Source organism: Enhydra lutris, unplaced genomic scaffold (assembly GCF_002288905.1).
Source record: "Enhydra lutris kenyoni isolate GAN:26980312 unplaced genomic scaffold, ASM228890v2 scaffoldscaffold89, whole genome shotgun sequence".
Lineage (NCBI taxonomy): Eukaryota > Metazoa > Chordata > Mammalia > Carnivora > Mustelidae > Enhydra > Enhydra lutris.
Window position 1 is genome coordinate 751,692 of NW_019154173.1, and position 12,228 is coordinate 763,919.

General features: G+C 44.0%; 1 protein-coding gene across 13 annotated transcripts in view; it reads left to right on the top strand.

The window, feature by feature from the left end:
* The first annotated feature begins 4,053 nt into the window (after positions 1-4,053).
* The window catches only part of LOC111162129 (protein FAM122B), a 74,264-nt gene continuing 66,089 nt past the window's right edge, over positions 4,054-12,228 (top strand). For 8 of the 13 annotated variants that reach the window (XM_022526322.1, XM_022526317.1, XM_022526313.1 and 5 more), the window contains exons 1-2: positions 4,943-5,164; positions 7,305-7,383. In XM_022526322.1, coding sequence (XP_022382030.1) covers positions 5,067-5,164; positions 7,305-7,383 — 177 coding nt within the window. In that variant the 5' untranslated portion in view covers positions 4,943-5,066. Of the gene's footprint in view, positions 5,165-7,304; positions 7,396-12,228 lie in introns of all 13 variants that reach the window. The other 5 variants (XM_022526312.1, XM_022526314.1, XM_022526321.1 and 2 more) reach the window with 2 other exon arrangements.

Sequence of the window (12,228 nt, forward strand, 5' to 3'; positions counted from 1 at the left end):
GGTGCCGCCCCTCTGCGCCTGCGCCCCGTGCCCGGCCCGCTGACGCATGCTTATTACGCAAGCAATGAGAGTCAATGAGGGCGCCTTTGTCGGCCTCACCCGGGGCGCACGCGCAGTCTTAGGAGCCGCGTTTTTACCCCAAGCCCAGTCCTCTCTTAATTCCTAGTGGAGATTCACCGTGGTTGTTCCTCCTCTGCGGTGTGAATCCTGGGATCATTTCACTGACCGTTATTCAGGAAAGAAGGGGTGGGGAGGAGTAAGCTGTATGGGAGCGCTGTCCTTCCTGCGCTATGTCTAATACTCAGTCTTCTCAGTTTTGATTAGCCCATTATCCTCTTATAACTGAGGCCGATAAGCTTGTGAACTCCCATGAAGAATTTTTCCATTCTGTTATAGCCAACACTACACAATTGTCATTTTAAAAATGCTCTACGTCTGGGGAGAAAAAGCAAGCCAACCCAAGCCCCGCCACCTGCTCCTAAAGTGCCCCGGTAGGGCGCCAAACCGAATGAACCAATTGTGCGGACGAATCATTGTTATACATGTGATCTCATTGTTTGGTTTTAAACCATAATCGTAAGTGTATTTTTACACTAACTAAAATTGAGCTTCTCAAAGCTATTCATCTAAGAAAATGATTTGAGTTAGAGAAGCTTATTTACTTAAAACAAATAACTCAGAATTTAGTACCGTCCAAATCAGGGTTTCCGTTTAATAATGCTGTCATGGCTCAAACATTGTAAGAATTGCTCTTTTAGAATTTTTCACCACCAGTTAGTGAGCCACAGTGAGTACTGAAATCTGAACTACATGCTAATAATTTTGTAAAACCATACCTTTTAAAAAGGAACCATTTGGAGGACTGGCACAGAAGGCAAGTGTAACTACTGAAATGAGAGTTATTAATTAAAGTAATCATTACGTGGTATAGCACTTTGCAGTTTAAAAAATGTCTTCACATATTTATCTCAATTGGTTCAATCGTGAACCCTGCTCATCTAATCAGTGGTGAACTTAAAATAATGGGATTATCTTGAAACAGTTCATGACAAGTTATGACATGAATGATCATAATCATTCCTCATTCATTCTGAGAATAGGATAAGAAAAGCTTAATTATATTAGGCAGAATTGGGTTATCTAAATCCCAGACATGAGGACGATTTGGAGTCTCCTTTCCTGATGTAAGACAGGTTAACAATAGCTACCATTTTTCATACACTTAATTATATGCCAGGCACTGTCCTAAGCACTTTAAATATGTAATTACATTTAATGCTTACAGTAACTCTCTGAGGTGGTCACCATCACAATGCCTGTTTTGCAAAGGAGGAAACTGAAGCCCAGAGGGGTTACCCAAGTTATAACTGCTAAGCAGCAAAGCCAAGTTTCCCCTTCCCTCCTGTTTAAATGAAAAGACAGATGAGGTGCCTCTGGATATTTCTCTGGATACTATTTATGTACTCATAAACACTTTGATAAATATTTATTAGATTAATTTACGAATAAACTCAGGTTTAAATAACCTGACATTCACAGCTATTGTGTAAAGCTGGCAAGTCATTTCTATTTTACAGCTGATAAAATTCTAGAGAGATTAATGGCATGTAATTAGGTAGCAGTAGAATCTGAGCTGATACAAAGATCTCCTGATCTGTTAAAGTTCCCAGGGTACCTGGAAAGGTTACAAAAGATGACAGTTAAAGCTGAGTAAAGGCAGGGTGAAGGTAGAAGGCAGTGGTAAAACACAGAACAGAGGTCAAAGCCAAACTGAATAGCAGAAAAATGGTGGGTCCACCATAAAACAAGTAAATCTTCCCTCAATTCTACTGCTCATTTTACTTTTCAAAGAGTTTGTTAATATTCGTGGCAAGTAATAAGGTTTAATGGATATATTTTGAACGGATAGACAATCTCATCATGCCTAAGCATCACAAATATTAATTTAAAAAAATCTAAGTACACGAACACTAAGAAAATAGATAATAAAATGACAAGGAAATAGCAACGGAGAGACTTTCAAGAAAAGAGGTCGTAATATGAAATGCCTACATGCTTGAGATGGCAAGAAGTATTCAGCTATTATCAAAGAGGAGGAATTCTCTAACTAAAGTGTAGCCGAATGCCAGGAACCCGTAGTATGTATACAAATTAGAATGTCTAAAGGAACAAGTACTGGAAAAACAATTCTATATACTATAGTGGCAAACAACATTTAAAGAAATTATTTTTACTTCTCCCCCTCTCTCTTCATGCCTTATTATACTAACCGAGCTCTGTGTCATGATCATCTCCTGCTGTTCCATAGCAGTATTCCATGATCTTAGATGGCTGGTTTACTTAGATCTATACTTTGCTGCTTATGCTGCTGTCTTTGCTTGTCCCAGTCTGCTGTCATTTGCACCAGGCCTCTTACTTATGAAAGGTGTCCCACAAATATGTCATAATCTTTTGTTTAGTTTGTCAGTGGTCATGGCAACTTTTAAGCAACTGGTTAACCTTTAGTTATCATAAGAGCAAGTCAAAGACAAGTTGAACCCAAGCCCACAAAACACAAATACCCCAAACCTCCCAAAAGATTTACATGAAGGGTAAAAGAAACTAGGTAGGCAAGAATGATGTGAATAGAATCTGGAAATAATGGCCAAAGTAGCATCCATTTTCTCATATGTCCTTGAGTTTCTCCTAATTGTTAAGCTTCCCAAGAGTTAGGGATTCTTTTTTTAAAGATTTTATTTATTTATTTGAGAGAGAACATACATGAGAGAGAGCACAAGTAGGGGAGAGGGGCAGAGAGAGAGGGAGAAGAAGACTCCCAGATGAGCAGGGAGCCTGATGCGATGCAGGGCTTGATTCCAGGACCCTGGGATCAGGACCTGAGCCAAAGGCAGGTGCTTAACCAACTGAGCCACCTAGGCACTCCTGAAAGTTAGGGATTCTACTAAATTGTTTGACTCTTCAGAGTTAGGAACTCTGCATGTGGGCAACAGATGATTATTTACTAGCTATTGTGAACAATAGAATGTACTACATTTTTTTGAGCAGATGAGGAGGTTGCTGAGATCTTGAGATAAAAAGAGCTACATAAATTGATCAAAACAGAGCTTGCTTTTCTAATTCAGTTGACAGAAAAATATAGGCAATCTAAAGGAAATGATTCAAAAACTCTTAAAAACTCTGTATTATAGGCAGCAAATATTAACACTGAAGAATAAAATGATTGGGCTTGGCAAGTTTAATACGGGACAACTAAATTGAAGAGGCAGGAAAAACTCTTTTTGTTAAATTTTGAAACCAATTCCATAACTATTAAATTTCCTATATTTCTCCATATGTATGATTAACACAATATAATACCATCTTTATCCCAGGGCCATTCAAGTAGTGAAGATTATATTTCTAAAGCTCTTAGAATGGGGCCTAGCACACAGTAACTGCTATGTGGGTGTTTGTTAAATAAAATAAATAATTCCAGGCCTCACACATGCTGAATGGCTATTGTTAGGGTCTCCGTAAATCCTAGAAAGAAAAAAAAAATTGGCTCTGTTCCTTGTTCTTCAGGACGTTTCCTAATATTGTTGAAGCTAACAGTGCTTGTAAAATGGAGATGAGTGCTTGCCACTCACTATATGAACTCTCATTAGAGTCTCTTTATTTTTACACCATTGCTTTTGTTTTTTCATTCCTTTGGTCTAGTGCATCCAAATAGATTATCTGAAAAAGAAATCAGCACCTCCAAAAACCAACAAAATCAAGGGATTTAAGAAATGGGCGTAGATCAGAGTTCAGAGCAAACAAATTGGCACTGGAAAAAAACTTCCTGGAAACCACAAGTTTCTATTTCCCGTGAATATCGGCCCAAACACCTCTGAACGAAGATGCTCCAGGTCTCCAAACTATTGGTTCTTTTCAAAATCGGGCGCCAGGGTCCCTCGGCCAATGCCAGAGAGGAAGGCGCCGGGCCCCCTGGAAACGCTCCTCCCCTTTGGAGGAGGTTTGCTGGGCGGGGCTCCCACGCATGCTCCGTGCCCGCGGGCTTATTGGCGCGGCCGCCGGGCGCGTGCGCAGGACCCGATGGGTGCCCGGACGCGGAAGACCTGGCCCCGCGGAGGTTCCCACTTCTGAAGCGTGGGAGGCGGAAGAGGCGGCAGGTTGTAGATTTTGGTCTTGGCCCCAAGGGGTTCCTCCGGGCCATTAGAACCCAAGAGAGGAAGAGGAGGCACCGCGGCGGCGGCTGAGGGGCCGAACCCCCCACCTGTCCTCCAGGCGGGGAGGGGGGTAGGGAGGGGAGAAGCACCCCTCACAGGGCTGAGGAGCCTCCGGGACCGGGTCCCAGAGCATGGGGGGCTGGACCGGGTCCCCGAGCATGGGGAGCTGGAGCCGTCGAGGCCACCCGGCCGGGCCCTGCCCGACTGTCAGCTTTTCGGTGCTAGGGCTGCCCGGGCAGCCGCGGTGTTTGTAGCCCGGCCCTGCTTGAGGTCGTCGGCCGAAAGATAGCAACATGAGTTCCGCCGCTGCCTAGTTTCCTCCCCCTCCTCTTCTCCCTCTGTCCGCTTCCTTCTCCTTCCTCTCTCCTCTTCCCCGCACCTCGTCTTTTTCTTTCCCTCTGTCGTGTTCCTCTTTTACCTCCACCCTGCCCTCCTCCTCCCCCTCGGTCCTCCTCCTTACCCCCATCTTATTCCTTTCCCGATCCTGCCCTCCTTTTACCCTCTCTGTTTTCCTGCTTTTCCATCTATCCGCTTTTCCTGCCTCTTGTTCTTTTCCCTCCATCCTTCTCTTTTCTCCATCCTCTTCCTTTATTCTGTCACTGTCCACCACCACCACTACCACCTCCCCTTCCTCCTCCCCTCACTATCATCCTCCCTTCCTCATCCTCATCCTCGTTCCCTCCTCCTCCTCTCCTGCTTTTCTCCGCCCCAGCCCCCGCCCCCAAGCCTCCGCCCCTTAGCCCCCGCCCCCAGCTGCCAGTCCCCAGCAGCTCAGTCCTGCAGTGAGAGTCTTGGGAGTCCATAGCTAAGCACCAGGAGCTGAGCCCTGTCCGCTGTGCCTGCCTGCAAGTCTCCGACATGGCTCAGGAGAAAATGGAGCTGGACTTTGAGCCTGATACATCTGATGGGGGCACCCTGAGGAGATCCAGCAGCGCTCCCCTGATCCATGGGCTCAGGTGAGGCGGGTTGGGGACGATGAAGTATGGGGTTCAGGGGCTCCTCGACCCCGTGCAAGCAAGCTTCCTTCCCTAAAGTGAGAGTTGGCGCTCGTTTGGGTTTTCTAAACTGAGGAGGTGGGGACTTGTTTGCTTGACAGCCGCTTGGGTCCCAAGGTGGAGTGAAAGTTTGACCCCAAACTCTGGGAACTGTGGGAAAAATGAGGCCCTCTTTACCTGGGGCTCTGTTGGCCCACTCTGAAAGGATCTACAAGAAGCTTCTGGCTCTTCTAACAGGTTGCTTGCCCTGCCTAATTTACACCACTGAATGTCAGACTGAAGCCCCTGGAACTAGACTTGCAACTCGACACCTGTCTCTAAGAGCTGCTATTTCTAAGCTTAGTTTAGGAACCCTGGCATTAACGGAGCATTTACTTTAATAAATCACAATTTATCTAATAACTTGTAATCAAGTAGCGTGTTCATGGCACATTAAGTGATTTGCATTTGTCATAATGTTTTCAGATCCTAAAACTGCCAGAAATGCATTCCAGTGAATTAAAAAAAGGAAGGGTGTCGTGTAGCTTAGGTCAGTGAAAATAACAGGTTTTAGAAAACAATGGAAAGAATTAACCCTTGAATTTTAGTGGTAGGGTCTTATATTTTTGTGTTAAGTCATCAGAGGGTCTATTTTAAGGTAGAATCTTAGGATAGTGAAAGTTAGGTTGGAAAACCTCCTGAGCCTATTACATTTCCCTCTTATAAGTAGATAATTCATCTTAGTAGAGAGCTAATTTGTGAGACCCTGTAGAAATGGAATTAGTCCAAAAAAGGGGATGGGAGTAGAATTAGCCAAAATCATTACTTAAGCACAGTGAAAGCAAAGAAATAGGTAATTCTTGTCTATGAAACTGATTATAATATCTGTATTTTGGGGGGAAATGGAATTAACTCATTTTCTTTTATTAAATTTTGAAACTGAGGGAATGATGGAGTGACTGCTTTCCTAATGCTGTCTTCAGCTCTGCATTTATTTTTGATTCTGTAGGCATAAATCGGTCTTTTGGCGTTGTTTTTTTAAATCTGGTAAGCAAGCAATTGCTAGGGACTAGGGTGATCCTGCTGACCTGCGTTTAGACTGTTGCAGAAATAACACACTGTTTTTTTGAATCAGAAATCAAGTAATTACTTGCAGGGTAGCATGATGTGACAGAAGAAGGAGTGAGGAGACTAGACCTAGTCCCAATATTTCTCCCTGTGATCAGGAGTGACTCACTTAGCCTTTTTGAGTGTTTTCTCATTTGAAACTTAGGAGCACTGAATTAGGTGATCTCAGTGGTCCCTTGAAGCCCAATTCAGTTCAGTCCTGAAAATCTTTTTTGACTTCTTATCATGGGCATGGCACTCTGCTAGGCACTGCAGGGACGTTATACAAAGAGGAACAAAAGGCCTCGACCACAGAGTTTAAGACACAGGCACGCTTTTCTTTAATAAAAGGTAAAGTCAGTGTCTCAAGAAGCATCTCATTTCCCATTGTGCTCTTTGGACTCAAAGGAGGGAATGCTTGCATTCAGTTTGTGGATTGAAGAGAGGCCTCATGGAGTGGGTTGCGTTGAAATGGGGGCTCGAGGAGAGGAAGGATTTGGACGGATGGTGGTGGGAGGGAGGACACCAGAGGCAGAAGAGGCAACGGGAGCAAAACTCCAGGCATATTTGTCTAATTGCACAGCAGGTTCATCGGCAGAACACATATTTAGGGCAACAGTGGGAGATGTGCTGTGGAACAGGGCTCCTCAGCCCTTCTCGCCCTCATGGCACACACAGAAAGCAGTAATATGTTTAGGTCTTCTGGGGTAAACGGATGAGGCTGCTCCTGTCTGGTGGGAACCGGTTTGGGGGCGTGTGCTCTGACCAGAAGCAGCTGGAGGCAACCAGTCTGGAGCTCCGCCCCATACCTCTCAGCTGCCCCCCAACCACTGAGGAGATCAGTATCTGGGCAAACCTGTCATCCACAGCACACCACCACTGAAGCTCTGGAGAGGCTGGTGAGGTATTTATTCACTGTACAGAATGAGGAGCATGGAAGATTTCATTGTTGACTAGAGGCTTGGCAGTTCCCTTAAACGAGAAGACCTTATTAATTTTATTTTTATTTTTTTAGTGACCTTTCCCAGGTTTTTCAGCCTTATACCTTTAGAACTCGGAGGAATAGTACAACGATTATGAGCCGTCATAGCCTGGTAAGTATAGAAGTAAGTATTTTTCGTGGTATGGATTGGGGAAAACACTTTCCAATGTAGTCTCTCGTTCTCAAGACGATGCGCTATGCACCATTGTTCACAAAAGAAAAAGAAAATTATTTTACCTACCTCGCTCATGAGTGGCCATTGTCCGCTTTCGGTGCCAAAAAGAGATCTGGTTAAAGTTTTTTCTTGGCTGGGGGATTTGGTTTTTAAAAAAAAAAAAAAAAAACTGTTCATTATTTTTTTTTTTGTCACTGCTTGCATCATGGTTATGAGGTAAATCAGGATTGGCTTCTAAATATAGCTGAAAAAGTGGTCTTTATTTGTCCTAGGAAGCAAAAATCATTTAGACAGTAGCAGAATGTTTATTTCTGACACATAGCTGTTGGACAATGTTATTTACCCAAAGTAAGCGCTCCTTTATAATGCCTGTATTTATATTCCCAGTAGAGTTGCTAATAGTGACTGTTTTATATAGCCAGAGCTGTCAGGGATCATCTTATTAGCTGGTCGCATTGGGAGAAATTATGATGAGGTTTTTTATGTAGTAGCACTTCACATGCGGACCCCACTTAGCCAGTAGCTGCAGCGCTCTGGAAGACATCTGAGATGTAAGCAAACAGACCTGTGAATGGCTGTGCTTGATTTCCATAGTCTGTGCACAAAGGTTCGTCATTTATAGGGAGCCTCTCTGACCTCTGAATCATCTAAAATTTATGCACAATTATAATAAGCTTCCAACTCGGTAGTGTGGAGAAGCAGCAAATCAGAAGAGGTACATTCGGGTTTAAGGTATACTAATAGCTGCTAGCAGGGGAGGAGAGGGAAAAACTGAAAAGCAGAGAGAGGCTTTTAAAAAATTAGTCCGTGGCTTAGTACAAGGGCTGAGAGCCCGTTAATAGACCCTGAGGACCTCGCCAGCATAGAACTGTAAAATACTTGATGTTCTTAAAGATACCCAGGTCATTAACCTTTGCTTAAATTATAGTAGTACCTATGCTTATGTGGTGTTCTACATGTTACAGAGTCCTTACACACTTGTCATTCTCATAGCAACCCACATGAAGTCGGCAGGACAAAAGATGTTTTTCCCAGTTCAAAGAGGCAGCAGCTAAGACTCAGCCGATAGAAGCGACTTGCTTAGAATCACATAATTGGGAAGCGGCAGGGCCGGGATTAGAATAGAGACACGCCAGGGCCATTCTGTTTGGCAAAATCTGTTTAAGAAAGGGGGGGAAAAATTACAACGCTTTCAAGAAAGATTTCCAGCTGAAGTGGCTAAACATACTTAAAGGGGAAAATGTTAGCGATCTGGAGGTTTGATTCATGTCACCTTCCCCGGGGATGCTGGAAAAGAGAATTTAATTTTGCTGTGTTTATGAAAAATGTTTCCACTTGTTACCCAGCTGTGTTCCTGATATCAGTAGTAGAGCAAAGAAGGGAAAATGAATTTGCCTCTTTACACTTGACTTTTTCTCTTTTCTAAACGTGAAGATTCTTATCCACTCTGTCTAGGCTCGTCTCTCCCTCGCAACAAATACCTTTTTCTCGGGTGGCACTACAGTCCCTAGGTTTGCTGGAGGAGCCATGTTGATTCACTGCTCTGTGGTGATGCTTACGTGGTTCTTCCCTCCATCTCCTTTTCCTTTTGAGCTTCCTGTTTCAGGAAGCCTTCTGCAGCACCCTTTGGGTACTTCTGTTGTCGCTGATTACACCTTAAATGTTACATCGCAGTGTCCTCTATAAATCTTTTTAAAAATATTTTATTTATTTATTTGACAGAGAGCACATGAGGAAGGGGAGCAGGCAGAGGGGAGAGAGGGAGAAACCGACTCCCTGCTGAGCAGGGAGCCTGACTCAGGACTCGATCCCGTGACCCTGAGATCATGACCTGAGCTGAAGGCAGACACTTAACCCACTGAGCCACCCGCCCCCCCCATAAATCTTAATACACTTCCCTGTGTCTTGTATTAACCTGCCAAAAGCAAGGTGTGGAGCGAAGTGGAAGGGAGGGGACTGGCACATGAAGATGTGCAGAGATCGTTTCTTCATGATTTGACAACGGATTAGGTATAAATGCAGGGAGGAGTACTCCAGGGGACTGAACTTTTATTTCTTAGTGACCAGTGGAAAGGTGTTGCCTGTATACGAGTAGGGAAATTTCAAGAAATTGGTCATTTGAAGGGCCAGGAGATAAATTCTTCTGGGCATTTTGGGTTCCAGGTGCCATTTGCTCCATGCTGTTCTCCAAAGCAATATTCAAATTTTGAAAAAAATTCTGCAAGCTTCCTACACCTTTCACTTTCGGCAGATGACCCTTCCCTGTTCGCAGAGTGTGCAGTTGGCTGTCTCGTATACATGTCAGCTTTCTTCTCCTGAAAATGTCTTTACCTTCACATGGGGCACTTTCTCCTAATGGTTCCTAGATTTTCTGAGTCTCCTGTCACTTTGCGTAGGCTCTTGTCTACCCTCTAGTCCCTTTCTCCCTGGCTTTTTTGCTCCCACTTTCTTATGACTCACATATCTAATATCTGGAACACAGACTTGTCTTCTTTCATAGGTCTCTCTTTCCGTTTTCCTTCCACCCCTCTGAGCTTTCACAGAACTTAATCCACAGCACACTTCCTCTCATTCTTCATCTCCTAGTTTCTTGCCAACCATTCAGCCAGTTTGTGATCTCACTACCTCTATCACCACACTATTAAAAAACTGTTCTCAGGGGCTCCTGGGTGGCTCAGTGGGTTAAGCCTCTGCCTTTGGCTCAGGTCACGATCTCAGGGTCCTGGGGTCGAGCCCCATGTCAGGCTCCCTGCACAGTGAAGAGCCTGTTTCTCCCTCTCCCTATGCTCACCCCCTGCCCACTCAGCTCCCTCTCTTGCTCTCTCTGTATCACAAATAAATAAAATCTTTTTTAAAGAACCTGTTCTTGGAGGGGTGCCTGCGGCTCAGTCGGTTAAGTGTCCGACTCTTGATTTTAGCTCAGGTCATGATCTTAGGGTCCTGGGATCAAGCCCCACGTTGGGCTCTGTGCTCAATGCAGAGTTGGCTTGTCCCTCTCCCTCTGCTCCTCCTCCTGCTCTCGTTCTCTCTAAATAAAATCTTAAAAGAAGAAAAAAACAACAAACCCTGTTCTTAGGAAAGTCACCAGTGCCCACGTGATGCTGGTGGCAGGGACCTCCTTTCTTACCCCACTTGAGCTCTTTGCTGTACTTAATGCCATTAACCAGCATCCTCCTTGAAGCACTTGGCTTTTTTCTCAGCCTGTGCATTAACACTTGTTTCTAGTACTAGTCACAGCATTGTTCTTCCCCTTTGGGTCTTCTTTCCAGTTCTGTGTACGTTGACAAGTTGGACGTCATATAGATGCAGCATCTATACTTCTGACTTTATCTGCCATCAGCTTTTTGCAATCTTTGGCTTTCCTGCAGATTTCGCGGCCTCCGGGGTTTCTTTTGTTCTCTGACAGACACATCTGTGCTCTCTTCTATGGTATTCTCTTAGTCTCTCCTCCCTTATTTACTTGCCTAGGAGCTTAGTGTTTTTCTTTCCTTTTTGGGGGGAAAGATTTATTTATTTGTGAGAGCGAGGGAGAGTGGGCACCAGTTGGGGGAGGGGTCAGGGCAGAGGGAGAGAGAGAATCACAAGCAGATTCCCGGTTGAGCACGGAGCCTAACTCAGGGCTCCATCCCAGGACCCCAAGATGATGACCTGAGCCGAAATCAAGAGTCAGCTGCGTCACCGCCTGCGCCCCCTGGGCACCCCGCTTAGTGTTTCTCAAATGGCCTTCATTAAGAGCTTACCAGTAAACATGTATTTGTTTTCTAGTGGGGGAAAGAAAACCCTTTTATTTAAGAGGATTTTATTCGTAAAGTTTTTTTTTTATTTTCAGAGCCTAGGAGAGGAAAAAGTAAGAGGAAGGGGAGGGTACTGAAGAGATACCCTTTGAGGTAAAATCCTGTTTCAGTGTATACCTTTAAAAAATTTTTTTCACCTGACTTCGCTTTTGCCTAAAAAACTTGGAGCAATTTATCACCATTTTGTACGACTCACCACATTAGGATTTTTAGACGTTTTAATCGGATAGGCCTCTTGTAACAGGGCTGGTGTCTTATTTGGTTTTATGGCACTACAGGTTTATTTGGATTTAATTAGGGACTAAGTAGCAGTTGTTTACATTACGGCTGTTAGAGCCCTGTAAGAGCTGTTGAGAGGAATTGTACCTTTCATCTTGTGATTAGATTGTGATTATTTTGCCAGAACATAATTTGGGCCCCCTCCCCCCAAATCATTTTAGTTTTGCGTTGTCAAAAACGCAGTGATCTAAGGGAAAGCAGAAGCTATCTGAAAAATACACATTGCCTTCCACACTGATTTTTCTTAACTAGTAAGTAGGGTTTGCGGTGATAGCGGTGATGACCAAATTTTAGGACTGATTTAGATCACACAAGCAAAATCTTATGGCAGCTTTAAAATGTTTTCGATCGACCCTAATCATAGAATATTATACTGGGCTTCTGAGCCTGTGAAGACATGTACCATTGGTACTTTGGTGTTAAAATGACTACAATCAGTTTTTTTTTTCCTTTCCCTTCTTACCTAGTTTCTTATTTTAGATAAGTGGGGTAATGGATATTTCCAAGGCCTGGAATCTTTTTTTTTCTCTCACATAAACGTACACAGCCCTGCATTCATTTGGGAAAAGTGTTAAAGTCAGTGCCTGTCTAGTGACAGATGGTGCTTTGAGGTTGGACACCTGGTGTACTTTCCAAAGACTGAATGTCCTGCCTCTAGTGCGCTAATGTTCAGTGATCTAAAGAGCTACATCTCTGAGAAGAGTATGAA